General features: G+C 37.5%; 1 protein-coding gene across 3 annotated transcripts in view; it reads left to right on the forward strand.

The window, feature by feature from the left end:
* AUH (AU RNA binding methylglutaconyl-CoA hydratase) overlaps positions 1-16,169 on the forward strand; it is a 165,765-nt gene that overhangs the window by 51,686 nt on the left and 97,910 nt on the right. For all 3 annotated transcript variants that reach the window (XM_003795010.2, XM_023516241.1, XM_023516240.1), the window contains one exon: positions 208-294. In XM_003795010.2, the coding sequence (XP_003795058.1) occupies positions 208-294 (87 nt within the window). The remainder of the gene's footprint in view (positions 1-207; positions 295-16,169) is intronic.

Here is a 16,169-nt window from a genome sequence, read left to right on the forward strand (position 1 = left end):
AAGGGGTCCTCTGACTACAAAATGGATGTATGAACAAATAAATACTTTCTTCTTGCTGATGGTGGTCATTGGGAAGGAAAATTTGGGTGATGTCATTCCTTTAACAGATGAATTAAGTTAATCTTCAAGATATATATTAAGTAAATTTTTAATTGTTTGCCTTACAATTTTGTTTATAACTATGTTCATAAATAAAATACTTTGCAGGTGCTGACCTTAAGGAAAGAGCAAAAATGAATTCCAATGAAGTTGGTCCTTTTGTCTCCAAAATAAGAGCAGTGATTAATGACATTGGTAAGCACAATTACATTCTCTTTTCAGCACGCTAAAGATGATCTTAAATGTCAGATTTTAAAAGTTACATGCTGTCTATATATATATAAAAGCTTTGATTAAATGCTTCCAAGATTATGTTATAACCTATAGCTGGTTGCTTTAAAATAGTACTTAATGTATTTAATTTGAAAAGTTATATAAAATACTTGTATTTTATAACTATAGATAACATTCATGTACAATGGCATGATAAATGAAGGTATTTATTAGAAAACAATAATTTGGCATAAGCCATTGACTTATCTTAACTGTATGCACAAGCATGTTTATATGTTTGGAATTTTTGTGACATAAATAAGATTACACTTTTTTTGTATTATGATATCTGTTAGTTTATTATTACTTTTTAATTTCCTCCTGCATACTAATCCATAATTTAGAATATTTCTTCATTGATGAACAGTTATTTAGGTTTTTAAAAATTCTTTTTGTGATTTATAATAAAGCAGAGACTAGCCTTGTATGTAAGGATAGATTCCTAAACATAGAGTTGCTCTCCTAATTATCAGGTGTTCATTTTATATTTTAATATACTCTGCCAAATTATATTCTAAAAAGATGATGATAATTTATATTTCTATCAGTTACATGACATTATCTATTTCCTCATACTCCTGCTAGTGTCTAATATTGCTGTTTTTTAAAGTTTGCCTGGTAAAAATCAAGAATGGCATCTCAATATTTTAATTTGCATTTCTCCAAATACTTATTTCATGCTTTATCTTTTCAATTTAGACTAACTTTTCCCCTTCTGTAAATTGCCTTTTACATCTTCATACTTCTTTTATAGGATTATTTAATAACTATTTATTTATTGATAGGACTTTTTATTTTAATTCTTTACTATTAAATGTAATACAGTATCTTCCGATGTGCCACCCTAATTTGATTTCAGTAGCTTTAAATATAAAACTTATTCTCTAGAGGATACTAGATTCTCTTTACTATTTTTTTTTCTTGAAGATTTTGTTGATTCTAGCACATCAGTTCTCCAGATGAATTTAGAATTATTATTTTTTAAAGCAAAGTAGAAAAAATACTGGAACTGGGATGTGAATTTTATTATATCTTGTGAAGAAAAGGATTGACATCTTTATAATACTGAATCTTTCTATCCATAGTGTGCATAGCTTTCATTTTGGGGGGTTGTTAATTTTTTTCCTACATAATTTATTGTAGGATGTTAGTACCATCAAGTAGAATATTTATTTTCATCATTTACTTTTGTTCATCTGTTTCCTCTTCCATAGTGTTGCATGGCACACTTGAGGTAACAAAGGGGTATTTTAAAAAAACCACCACTAAAGGACATGCATCTGCAGCTACCTATGTGCTCATTATATGCAGGGGTGGTCCTACTTTTTCATTGCCATATTCTGTTAAATTTTTGGAAAACATCTGTCACAGTGACCTTCATATACCTTCAAAACTCATAGGATTTGTCACAACCTTTTAAAATTTGTTTTTGAATTGGCAGCACGTTTTTCCAGTGTCCTAGCTATTGACTGATGTTTGTCCAGAAATACACATCTCCCCCTTCAAGAGCCAAGCTACCGTGCACAGGCTCAGCCATTGTCCTGCAGGCATGACTAATGGTTCTTCCCGAGCCTTCTTCCCTTGGCTGCAGTGCAGAAAAGTGGTTCATTTTTTAATGTCCTTCAGGGATGTTTTATGGTTTTCTTCACAGTGGTCTTGCTCTTCTATCTTTTTGCACCTCAAATTGATTCCTGGCTATTTTATAGCATTTATTCCTGTGGGTGGGATCTTCCTCTAATTCCTGTTACGGTTTGTTATTGTAGGTGTGAGGAAAGTTATTAAATTATATGTGCATATTTTGTATTGCGCCAGTTTACTAATTACTTGTGCTATTATTCTTTCTCAGTTAATTTTCTTGTGTTTTCAAGTGAAAAGTTCATTATTTATGAAAACACAATTTTTATCTTTTCATTTCCCAACGTTTTAATCATATTTTTTCCTCATTGGCTAAGGCCCTTAGTACAGTATTTTCTTAAGATGAGACTATCCATACATAATCTTCCTTTAACTTTGGTGACTGCCTTTAATATTTTAATAATTATCAACTGCTGGTGGTTTTCTTTTAATAGAATGTCCCAAATGCTGCCATACATGGAGGAACATGGGAAATTGTAGCTAAATCTGTTCTTATTTACAAAATATTCATTACATAATTTTACAAAGAGGCGACCAGCACGTAGAGAATATTTTGTAAAATTCTGTAATGAGTATTTTGTAAATAGAGGTACCTATAGCTACAATTTCTTTTTTTCCCCTCCTATGTATAGTGACTTTTGAGACACAGTGTATTTCAGCTTTTTAGGAATTTGTTTCTGTTTTTTAAACAAGACTAAATGTTAAAATTTGTCAAATGCCTTTAAAAATACGTAGGGTATGTCAAGATTATCATTGATTTATATTAGCATTTACTGCACTTCACTTACATTATACCAAGTAGTATTAATGGATTTACCGAAGCTGCACTGGTCTAGCAGTAATAGAATAAATCCTACCCAGTGACTGTGGTTAGGGATTGCTGTGGGTTTTAATACATATTGCTAGATTCACCTTTATATGCTTTCGTTTTGTATTATCTTTCTAATTTAGTGTCAAGGTTCTACTACCTTCACAGAATGAGCTTTCTGTCTTTTTCTGTGCTTTATACAGAGCAATCTATTTCTTTAAAGATGATTAGAATTTGACCATTTAACATCTTTTGGGGTCTTGTGCAGTTTTGTTATTGTTCTTCATTTTTTTAGAGCTGAAATGAAAAAAAATATACATTTTGATTTCTGTAATGATTATTAACTTAGTTATCTTTCCATACTTTGTTGACATTATCCTAGGCCCTTCTGTGCTTCTCTCTCTCCAGTTTCAACTTCATGTTAGATGTTTCCTGAGATAGAGCATGAACTTCGTTTAGAAGTTGGTCAGGAGAGCTTGAACTTGGAAGTAACTGTATATAGCATGTGCTAGGGAGAGTAAATGAGGCTGGTCTTATTGTTAAAAACACCCCCATGTTTGTTCTAGAGTTTCTTCCCATTTTATGGATACTGAAATTGGGTATTTTCTGGGATTCTATCTTTGCCAGGTCATTTTCTTTTCTTGGATTATAGTATTTCTATTCTAGGTCCAGTTCCGTCTCCAATTTTGCTTTGGAAGTTTCTCAGTATTTATTTATTTATTTATTTATTATTTTTTGAGACAGCATTTCACTTTGTTGACCTCGGTAGAGTGTTGTGGTGTCATAACTCACAGCAACCTCAAACTCTTAGGCTCAGGTGATTCTCTTGCCTCAGTCTCCCAAGTAGCTGGGACTACAGGCAGCTGTCAGAATTCCCAGCTATTTTTAGAGATGAGATCTAGCTCTGGCTCAGGCTTGTCTTGAACATGTGAGCTCAGGCAATCTACCTGCCTTGGCCTCCCAGAGTGTTAGGATTACAGGCATGAGTCATCGCGCCTGGCCATTCCACAGCATTTACTAAGGATGGTTCTTATTATAACATGACATTTTAAGCTGTCTTTTAATACTGATCCAGTGAGATTTTGAAGGGCATGTAGAAACTCAGTGTCTTAATCTAATGCACTCATTTAATGTGTTAAAAACGAGGGGCAGGTGAACTTTATCTTAAAGGGTCATATAGTAAAACATTTTAGGCTTTGCAGGGCCATATGGTCTCTCTGGCAGCAACTCAGCTTTGACATTATGGTATGAAAGCAGCCATAGATAATGTCTAAACACATGCGCAAGGCTTTGCCAATAAGACTTTATGCATACTGATATTTGAATTTCATGTGATTTTTACATGTTATGAAATAGTATTTTTATTTTTTCCAGCCATTTAGAAAAAATATAAAAACCATTCTTAGCTCACAGATTGTATTAACACAATAAAATTGGCAGTAAAATTTTCCCTTCTGTTTATCTCAGGTATCTTCTGTTTTTATGTTTCCTTGCTATTTAGAATTAAGTTATTCTTTCATTCTATTTATTTAAAAAATCTGACTTCAGTTCTAATTTGGACAACTTGATTCATGTTTGGCTAAGACTTTTTTCTTTGGGTTTTGCTTTTTGGAGATTTAAAGATTTTAAGCCCTTTGCTTTGGCAAGGAGCCAAAGATACTGCCCTGGGGTTCATGTATTCTTGATAAAATTTAGAAAGTAAGGATGGAGCATAAAACTTACAAATGAGTAGGAAGGTGTAAGGAATAGTGAGGAGTAGTAAGAAAATCAAAACAAAACAAAAACTAAATAAAGTTCATCTAATCCTAACAGAAAGTGAAGACAAAAATGAAACATAAATTCAGGGCATATTAAATAGTATGATACTGAAATATGTCTAATTACTGTTAATGTCAGTTGGTTAAACTTGCTGTAAAAAAGACAGAGATGTTCAGATTTGACTAAGGAATTATTAAAATCAGTTGTAGCTGCCCCTGGTATAGTTTTTCTTTTGTACTGGAAGATTACTAACCAAAAGAAAGAGAAATATCAGTGTTGGTAACAGTCAAAATACATTTTAAGATAAAAAGCATTATGAGTGAGTGACAGTTGCTGCATATGATACAATTTAAAGTTTTTAGGAAACAGTATTCTAAAAGAAAAGTCTCAAAATATACAAGTAAAATGACGTGGATACTTAGGTAAATTTATTCTTGTCAGCCAGATTGTCATCATTATGGACAATTTCAACCCATCTCTCTCATTTTATCATTATGGAGAAAAGGTAAATATTAATAAAAATAATGATTCCAACAGCCTGATCATCAAGTTTGATTTAATAGACTCTTAACTCTAAATTAGAGAATATGTATTCTCATGACACATGAAATGTTTTTAAAAAAGGGTTAATGTGCTTGACTCTTAAGTCTGTTAAATTTCAGAAAATTGATATACAGAGACAATGTTTTCTGTCCACAGTGCAGTTAAGTAAGAAATAGAAATGCATACGTATAGATTTTAAAAGGACATATTTGTAAACTTAAAAAGAACTAGACAGCTCATGGGTCAAAGAAAAAACTGTAATGGAAAAAAAAAGAAGATTAAATGGTTATAAAATTATATATCCAAATACTATATAAGATTTGGTTAAAGAGGTACTTGAGGGAAATTCACAACCATATATTCATAAGTTAATAAGGGAAAACCAGTGACAGATAGCTAGGTTATTACCTTAGAAAAGGTATCTGAAAAGTTGTATAAAGTTATGGATTCAAGGAAAGTTGAAGGAAAGTGACCATATAAGGATCAGATATGAGTGAATAGAAGGTAGAGATGCAGACCCATTGTCATCATCGAGCAACACATGTTACAAATGAAAGAAAGGCATGATTATAAACGTAATAAGGAACTAATTGGAAGAAACTTCATGCCAATAAGTATGAAATTTGTCTCAAGAAAATATCATGGGCTGGAATAGTCATATATTCACCAAAGACATTGAACCAGTTTTAAGTTTTGTTCACAGAGAAAATATCAGGCCCTCCCTGGTTTTAGATGTTAGGGAGTTGCATTTCAGGTGTTTTACCTAACCTGTAAGGAGCAGATTATTACAGTCTTCTGTAGAATGAGAGATTATTTCTGAACTCATTATTTCAAATGAGTGTAGTCTTTATACTTAAATCGGACAAACACAGTGCAAGGAAGGAAGAAGAGGAGGCAGTCTCCTGTGAGCATACATGAAATGCAGCAGGTTTCAGCAGAAGATCACTTTGGGCTTTCCCAGAAATGCAAGGGTGGTTTTCACTTGAAAATGTTAAAAAAAATTTTTTTTTTCTTTTTGAGACTCACTCTGTTGCCCAGGCTAGAATGTGGTGGCTTCAACCTAGCTCACAGCAACCTCATACTCCTGGGCTCACGCCATCCTCCTGCCTCAGCCTCCTGAACAGTTAGGACTACAAGTGCCTGCCTCAATGCTCAACTAATTTTTTTTTTTTCCATTTTGAGTAGAGGTAGGGTCTTGCATTTGCTTAGCCTGGTCTTAAAGTCCTGAGCTCAGGGGATCCTAGTACTAGGATTACAGTTATGAGCCATCATACCTGGCTGTCACTTGAAAATGTTAAAGTTAATTCATGATATTAGCCAATTAAAATAAAACCATGTATTACCTTATTAGATTTGAGAAAAAGCATTTGAGGAATGTCAACGTCTATTCTTAGAAAAAGCTTTCAGCAAACTAGGAATAGAAGGAAATTTCCTTAGTCTGACAACAGGTATCTATTTCTTTTTCTTTTTTTTTTTTTTGAGACAGAGCCTCAAGCTGTCGCCCTGGATAGAATGCCATGGCATCACAGCTCATACCAACCTCCAACTCCTGGGCTCAAGTGAGTCTCCTGTCTCTGCCTCCTAAGTAGCTGGGACTATAGGTGCCCGCCACAATGCCTGGCTATTTTTTTGGTTGCAGCCATCATTGTTGTTTGGTGGACCCTGGTGGGCCCTGGCTGGATTTGAACCCACCAGCTCAGATGTATGTGGCTGGCGCCTTAGCCGCTTGAGCCACAGGAGCCGAGCCAGGTATCTATTTCTTAATAAAATTTCAAAAACTGTCTCCGGGCTCAGCGCCCATAGCACAGTGGTTACGGCACCGGCCACATGAACCTTGCAAGGGTGGTGGGTTTGAATGCAGCCTGGGCCTGCCAAACAACAATGACATCTGCAACCAAAAAAATAGCCGGGTGTTGTGGCAGGTGCCTATAATCCCAATTATTTGGGAGGCTGAGGCAAGAGAATTGCTTAAGCCACAGCCCTTTACTGAGGACAACATAGTGAAATTCTATCTCAAAAAAAAAAAAGAGCTGTCTCTGAAAATCAGAAACAAGATAGGAGGATCCACTGTTACTACCTATGTTTGATATTGTTCCATAATTCTTGGCCTCTATAGATATGAATCAGAAATAAATAAGGACTGTTTAAAAAGAAGAAATAATACTATCCTTCTCAGGCAATGTGATTATCTCCATCAAAAAGCTGGAAAAAATCAAATTATTAGAAATTAGAAAGTGTCACAAGATGGCAGTATATGAGACTCATGTTAAAAATAATCAATTGCCCCTATACCAATGACAGAAAAAAAGATGACACTAACCATGGGAGCAATAATGCATTGGAATGTATTAATGTATGTGGAAAATTATGCAACTTTATTATAAGACATTTAAAAATAAATGGAGATGCATACACTTTTGAATGGGGAGAGTTAGTATTAAAAAAGCAATTCTTGCAAATGATGTATAGATTCAGTGTAATTACACAAAAATTCCCCACATTGATTTTTTCTCTTTTGAGGGACTTGATGAGCAAAAGGAAGACCTCAAATAGCCAAATACTCATAAAGAAGAAGAAAATGAGGAGTCTTGCCTTATCAGCACTCCAGACTTGTTTTAATGGTATAGAAATTAAAATGTAGCTCGGTGCCTGTGGCTCCAGTGGCTAAGGTGCCAGCCACATACACCTGAGCTGGAGGGTTTGAATCCAGCCCAGGCTTGCCAAACAACGACGGCTGCAACCAAAAAATAGCCAACTACAGTGGTGGTGCCTGTCGTCCCAGTTACTTGGGAGGTGAGGCAGGAGAATCGCTTGAGCCCGGGAGTTGGAGGTTGCTGTGAGCTGTGATGCCACAGTACTCTACCCAGGGTGACAGCTTGAGGTTCTGTTTCAAAAAAAAAAAAAAGAAAGAAAGAAATTAAAATGGTTATGTTATTATTGGCTTTGGGATGGGCAAGTGTACCTTTGGAGTGGAAGCAGAACTTTGGTATGTGGGGAACCTAATTCATGACAAGGAGGCGTTGAAAATTACTGGGGAATGGGAGAGAGTTATTAAAAGTTTAGAAATAGGCTTGGTGCCTGTATGTAGCTCGGCAGGCAGGTTTGAACCTGGCTTGGGCCTGTTAGACAACAGTGGCAACTGCAACAACAACAAAATAACCAGGTGTTGTGGTGGGTGCCTATAGTCCCAGCTTCTTAGGAGGCTGAAGCAATAGAATGGCTTAAGCCCAAGAGTTAGAGGTTGCTGTGAGCTGTGATGCCACACTACTCTACTGAGGGCAACATAGTGAGACTGTGTTTCAAAAAAAAGAAAAAAAGTTTAGAAATAGAAGCTAAAACTTTTATGATCTTAACGGAGTGAGGATTTTCTTAAAACACAAACATAAGACACCTAAAAAGAAAAATTGGTAACGTCTACCAAATTAAACTGAAGAACAGCTGTTTAGTAAAAGATAGTGTTGTAGAAACTCCAAGGGGGTTTCAGTCCAGGCCTAGTTGCCTGTCCCATGAAGATCCAATTATTGAGACAAAGAGGATTGCCAAGGAAGAAAGGGATTTTTTTAATAGGGCAGAGGTCAAGAGAAGCTGACTCATTCTGTCCCTCTGAGTAATAGAGATCATGGGCTTTAAAGGAAGGACCACATGCCTTGGGGGAGGTTATGGTGTAACTAACAAGGTTACCTTACTGTGGGGGAGACTTTCCCGGGATGGTGAATCTTGGTAACCGGAAGTCTACACAGGGGCCTGTAGAATCTCAGTTTCTTTGTCATGCGGAAAATCCATTCAAAAGGTCAAGTAAGTTAGTTATAGAGAGGATTATGAAAAAAGCAATATTGAAATTTGAAATTTGGTCCTAAAGCCGGTTACACTGTAAATAATGTAGAAAGAAAAGCCACAACCTGGGAGAAAATAATTGAAACAAATAGCTGCCAAAGGATTGATGTATATTGACGTGCAATACATGAATCAGCGCATGTGCACATACCAACAGCCGTGAAGTTGGTAAGTGGACATGTATGGATGCGCACATGCGCACATAGCAGCAGCCTTAAAGTCTGTCGGAGGACGTGTATGGACATGCGTACCCGAATCAGCTGCACATACCAACAGCCTTAGAGACCTTAGGAGGACTTACATGGACTTGAGTACATGAATAAGCGCATGCGCACATACAAACAGCCCCAAAGTCCGTAGGACGTGTGTGGACGTGAATTAGTGCATGCGGACATGACAACAGCCTTAAAGTTGGTAGGAAGACATGTATGGACCTGCGTATGTGTGCATACCGACAGCCTTAAAGTCGGTAGGAAGACATGTATGGACCTGCGTATGTGTGCATACCAACAGCCTTAAAGTCAGTAGGAGGACGTGTATGGACATGCGTACGTGAATCAGTGCATGCGCCCATACCAGCCTTAAAGAGCTTGGAAGGACATGGGACTACTAGAGGATCAACCTCATTAGTAATCATAGAAATGCAAATTAAGACCACTCTGGGATGCTGTTATTTTGTGTCTACCAGATTAGCCAAAAATTCTTTTTTTTTTTTTTTTTTTGGCTGGGGCTGGGTTTGAACCCGGCACCTCCAGCATATGGGGCTGGCACCCTATCCTTTTGAACCACAGGTGCTGCCTTAGCCAAAAATTCCTTTTTTTTAATTACTTATTTTTTAATGAATCACAGCTGTGTACATTAATATTCTCATGGGGACAGTGTGTTATTTCTACATACAGTTTAAAATACTTCCATCCAGTTGGTTAACGTAGCCTTCATGTCATTTTCTTAGTTGTTGTGTTAAGACGCAGCCATAAAGAAAGATGGAGACTTTACCTTCTTCATGTTTAAGTGGATTTAGCCAAAAATTCTTAAGCCTGGTCTTAACTTAGTGAAGAAGTGGATCACCAAAGGAGTTAAATTGTTATAACTGCTTAGGAAAACAATTTAACAGTTTGTTACTGTTTTACAGTAATAAATTGAATGATCCACATTTTATAAAATTCAGTAGATTACTTTGGGGGAGCATTTACCTAGAGGGGTAATTTTAGGACTTTTTACTAGCCTGTTAGTAAGAAACATATCTTGTTTGGTCTAGTAAACACACAGGACTAGGTGAGTTAACAAAAGTTCACAGTTTTTTTCTATGTTCACTACAGTTTGACACAAACAAAAAGTTCATAGTTTCTTTCTTTGTGCACTACAGTTTGATACTATGTCATTTTAAAAATTCCTGATTTGGGGCTGGGTGGGGGGGTTCAAACCTGTAATACTAGCACTCTGGGAGGCCGAGGCGGGTGGATTGCCTGTGGAAAATTCAAAACCAGCCTGGAGCCAAAGCGAAACCTAGTCTCTAAAAAACAGCTGGGCCTTGTGGTGAGCACCTGTAGTCCCAGCTACTTGGGGGGCTGAGGCAAGAGTATCACTTGAGCCCAAGAGTCTGAGGTTGCTGTGAGCTGTGACGCCATGGCATTCTACCAAGGGAAACAAAGTGAGACTCTTGTCTCAAAAAAAGAAAAACAAAAGAAATTCCTGATTTTTACCTGCTAATGAGTGGATTGCTACTTGGATTTGAAACTTCATTATTCCACATCCGTTTGCACATATGTCTTAGAGACACTTAACACTGTTAAAAGGGTGAGGGGAAATTTGCCCTTTGCCTCAAAAGTTTGCCAAAAGATCAACTCACAATTAAGGCAGATTAATAAAAGAAAGGATTTATGTACTGTGCATGTGGGGAGAAATCACAGAGTAATAGCCCAATTTTCTAAAGGAGTTCAGATAGCCTTTATACTGGCCTTTCAGAGGGGAGGGGAGAAATTGAGGTCAACAGTTAGTTGCTAGGGAGGTGGCTGGGGGGACCAATGGATGGGGGAGAAATAGATTCACTTGTAGATTTACCTGGGAGACTGGTATTTATGACCCCAAACGGTCTGGGCCAGGTCCACCTACATACCTAACCCTCATTCCTGAAATATTTTGAGATAACAGGAAAGGAAAATGGGTGTCAGTTGTCCCCTTTGATCTTCTGATCTGGCCAGTCCAGTTTATGAAGATAGAGGGAAGGCTGCCTCCAGTGTTTATTGACCTTGAGTGGCCTTCAATGAAAAATTTTCTTTATACCAGGGGTGAAATTTCATATTTGGGGTGAAAGTTCCTTAGCTTTTTCACTGTTAATAGCAAGAAGCTGAAAACAACCAGATTTCAGTGATAGGTGAATGGATGAATGAATGCTTTGGTACATTTGTACAATTGGATAGTAGATAGCAGCGTGTATTAGTGATGAATATATACATGTAACAGCATAGAAAAATCTTTGAATATAATTTTGAATTAAAAGTAGTAACGTAGGGTGGTGCCTTTGGCTCAGTGAGTAGGGCATCAGCCACATATTCTGAGGATGGTGGGTTCAAACCTGGCCCTGGCCAAACTGCAACAAAAAAATAGCCGGGCGTTGTGGGGAGCACCTGTAGTCCCAGCTACTTGGGAGGCTGAGGTAAGAGAATTGCTTAAGCCCAAGAGCTGGAGGTTGCTGTGAGCTGTGATGCCATTGGCACTCTACCGAGGGCAACAAAGTGAGAGTCTGTCTCTTTAAAAAATAATAATAATAATAAAAGTAGTAAGGTATAATGTTTATAAAACTAAAGGCATGCAAAACTAAATAGTTTCCAGTTTAGGATGTGTAAGTATATAATGAGATCAAACATACACAGACTTAATAGTAAAGTCTTAGAAGGCAGGTAGAAGAGCACAGGGGCAGAAGGTGTTAGTTCTCTCCTAGATCTAGTTTTGAGTGGTGATTGGGTGGGATTTTGTTATTATTATGCTTCATTACTGAAAGATGTAAGCAGTGGTGTCCATAGGGAGCAGAGTTTAGGTCAGGTTTAGACCAGGAGGGAGCAGAGAGGTTTAGGTCAGGTTTATTGAAAGGGCGGTTAGAGACCCCTTTTGTATAAGGTAGTAGGGGGTGGGCAAATTCCACAGCTTGCCAGAACGGCTTTGGTGAATTAGGGTTCTTTGATGTGAACTTTGGGTGGGGGCTAACTAGGGTCCTTTGTGTCCTTTGTCTTGGTGGGGGGAGAGTTTGTGTAGGGCTGTGTTAGGCCCCCCCAGTAATTACATGTATATGGATATATTCTTTATATGTGCCAAATTAAACAATACAATTAAGAGATTCATCTGTCTTGAGACCTGCAAACATTGATCTTTTTGAGTATTTTTTCTCATATTCTTGTTTCCCATTCTCAAGAAAAGTTAGAATTCTATATTTTTAGAAAATATATCTTGCGTTTAAGGTTATTCAAAGGGAGAGGAAAAAACCTTTGCATGTCAACAAAATGGGTTTATGGACCAGATACTGCACAGAGGCCTCCGTTGTTCTTCTTGGCCCTTATTTCAGTAGTTCTCACGTAGGTTGTTTATTTTCTGAGAGAAGCTTCCTAGGTTTATATTTTCCTTCAGAGGAAGAGAGTTGGCTGGTGGATGTTCACGGATGCTGATGGTGGGAGTCCTGCCTTGAAGTGCTGAGAAAATTGTTGGAGGCCATTGTTTTGGGCTCAGCTCCTGTACTAGCCCCAGCAAAGCAGCCCAAACCAAAATAGAGACACTCATGCTAAATGCCACATAATCACACTGAGACTGTAGGAAAGCAGGTAGATCTCCAGAAGGGACCAGTGTTTCCTAAAAACAGGAGATTTCAGTGTGTACAAGTCAGCTTAATAGGGAAGTGTCCTCTGCTTTAACCCTTAAACAAAAACAATCTGAAGTAACCTAATGTTAATCAAGATTTTTCCCTCTCTTGTTCTGTTTTTTTGTTTCCACCTTACAAAACCCACTGCTCTGCGGTTCTGTGGGAGCTTTCATTCTGTTTTGTAGAATGGAGGCTGCCCCATTCACAAATTTTAAATGAAAGCCAATTAGATCTATAACTAAATTTGTTGTACTTTTGTCTCTGACAGTACTCATGGGGCTACTTATATACAGACCTGACAGTGATTAAATCCTCTGGCAGGAGGGTGCTGGGGTCTGCCCACACTGACTCAGGGTGATTATTAATGTGAGCTGGCTGTTAAAACAGAGACAACTATGGCAGTATCCCTAGTGGTGCAGGTCAGGGTCATCCCTGCCTATTGAGTACCACTTTTCCTTCTTGCTCCTTGTTCTACTTACATTTTCCACAACTGGAGAATTTCTCCCTGGGATCTGAAAGGCAAATGGACATTCTTTTGGCCATGGTGATTTCCTGCTCTCTACTTGTTTTTAATGAAAGAGACTCTGTAAGAACTTAAGGGTGCTGGATTTATTTGAAAAGTATACTATTTTATTAAATGGAGATCAGAAAGGAGTTCTATATTATGTTCAGTCACTGAATTTATTACTTTAGTTTTTCTAGCTTCTTAGAAAATCAGATGAGCAGTAACTCAAATCCTAGTAGAAAATTTAGTTCTTGTCTTCTTTTCAAAAAAAATGACTCCTTTTGAGATATTTTATTCAGTGGAGATGGTAAATTCTCATATTTCTAAAATGTTAAACATTGCTGCTAGTTCCCTATTAAAATATGGAATATCTGGTTTGGTGCCTGTGGCTCAAGTGGCTAAAGCGCCAGCCACATACACCTAAGGTGGCGGGTTCGAGTCCAGCCCGGACCTGCCAAACAACAATGATGGCTGCAACCAAAAAATAGCCAGGCGTTGTGGCGGGCGCCTGTGGTCCCAGCTACTTGGGAGACTGAGGCAAGAGACTGGCTTGAGCCCAGGAGTTGGAGGGTGCTGTGAGCTGTGAAGCCACGGCACTCTACCCAGGGAGACAACTTGAGGCTCTGTCTCAAAAAAAAAAAAAAATATGGAATATCTGGGTTGAAAGAATAATATTTGAAATATTAAGGCATCAGCAGGGATTTGCAGACATGAAGTCATCAGCGTCTTCTAATAGCTATTGTCCCTTAATTTACCGTCTCTTCTAGGGCTTCCTTCATGGTGTGTACCTTCCTTCCAGTTTTCTCTGTGGCAGTATGTCTCACTGTTGGAGCCCACAGTGTAAAAATTAGCAGTAAGGAATGGGAGGGGTGGTGGGTACGTTAGTCACTGGTGGCTGTCTTCTCCTGTTTTTCTTTTTCCTTTTTTCCTTTGTTTCCCTTCTCCTTTTCCCTTTCTGGAGAAAGCCTTGCTCTGTCCCATGGGGTAGAGTGCAGTGATGTGATTATAGTTCACAGAAACCTCAAACTTCTGGGCTCAAGTGATCCTTTTATCTCAGCCCTCTGAGGAGCTGGGGCTGTAGGTACAAGCCACCGCACCTGGCTGATTTTCTGCGTTTTGTGAACTTGGGCCTTATCCTTGCTCAGACTGGTTTTGAACTCCTGACCCCACGTGATCCTCCTTCCCAAAGATCTGGGATTATAGGCATAAGCCACACCTGGCCTTATTCTTTTATTTAGTAGGGATTTACCTTAGATGATATTTTATGAAGAGCAGGAAAACAATTTTAGAATTCTCTCTTATTAGAAATTCTGAGAGGATAGGCCAGCTTCTCTCAAATGGAGTCATCAAATAATTGCTACCTAATGGTGAAGAAATATTTAAATAGAATTTTATATTATAGAAGTTAGTGTGAGGCAAATGTGTTTTTATAAATGACCTTCTACAATAATCCTTTAAAATGCCAGGCATTTCCAGCTTACTTTTCCTTTCTCTGAAGAGATAAAATTCCAAAAGCTTTAATTTAGTGTGTAATTGCAAAGCTGAATTTGCATTGAAATACAGGTAATTATGTTAAAAGGGACAGATGACAAAATTTGTCTATTTAGCAAACATCTTTTTTTTCTAAAGATTTTATTGTAAGATGTTACCAAAAAAATTTAATTTTGGAAGGTTTCACATTCTCTAGTTAGCTGTTCTTTATGTGATAGAAAATCTGTTTATGTGCATTTTTCTGTAAGAGAAAGCTGTCTCTCTGGGTGAAATACAAAAGAAAATATTGTTGTACAACTGAATGAAAAAGTTATGTATGAATAACCTGAGGTCAATTTTATGGAATAAACCTCAATCAGTGCTTCTCATTTTGTTTTTGCAAGGATGTTTTTGAATTTTAGAATTGAGGCACATTTGAATTTTAGTATTGAAAGGCTCAAATTAACATAAAATTTGTCACTAATTACAAACAAATTCCACAGTGTAATGGATACACGCACATATCAGACTTATCTTGGCCGAGGTTTGTTATTGGCATCCAACTCTTTTCCTGCCCTATCCTAGCTATCTTTGCACCAAGGAGTGTTCTTTAATATTTTGGGAACCACAAGAAGTTTCTTTTGTCATCTTTACATTAACCTTGAAGTGACATTATTATTTCAAAATATATGGTGCTCTTAGGATGTCACAAGATCTTCTCAGCTTAACACATTTTCAAAGATAACTGCCAATAGATGATGTTTATTTTGTTGCAGAAAACTTCACATTTCTTACATTATTTAAATGTGATGAACTCCTGAATTGTTTTGGTGTTAAGTTTGTTGAGGCTTGTGGGTTGAAAAAAAATCTCTTGATGTGGTGCTAGAAATTGTGGAGTCTAGTCTTCTCTACCAACTGGTACTCTCTATAATCCTCCAAGAACCACAGGTGGGGTTTTTCTTCACCTGTACCTACTATCTGGCATAGTAACAGACACATGGTAGGTACTCGATTGAAAGGGTAAATTGGTTGGGATCTTACTGGGTAGACATGTTAGCTAAACAGTAATTCTTTCCTCTTACCTTTAGATTGAACTCTGTCCTGGAATCCCTTTCTGTCTGCCTCTCTTTAAAATTCCAAAAATCATGCTGAACTTGCCCGAGTCTGATCCTCTCTCTTACCCTAGCTCTCTATTGCTCCTAGGACTTGATTGAGAATAATGGAATGAACACCAGTCCTTAATTGTCTGTTGTGATAGAAAATTAGAACACAGCTGCCTCTTTGCTAGCTTGGGGTGAGGGGTGTAGCTCAGGAATTCAGATTTTGCAAGGGAAGGCAGTGATGCCTAGAGGACATCCAAGCACAGGGGAGTTTGGAGTGTGGGAAAGTTGTGC

Source organism: Otolemur garnettii, unplaced genomic scaffold, assembly GCF_000181295.1.
Source record: "Otolemur garnettii isolate 467f Iridium unplaced genomic scaffold, OtoGar3 scaffold00088, whole genome shotgun sequence".
In the NCBI taxonomy this organism is placed as follows: domain Eukaryota; kingdom Metazoa; phylum Chordata; class Mammalia; order Primates; family Galagidae; genus Otolemur; species Otolemur garnettii.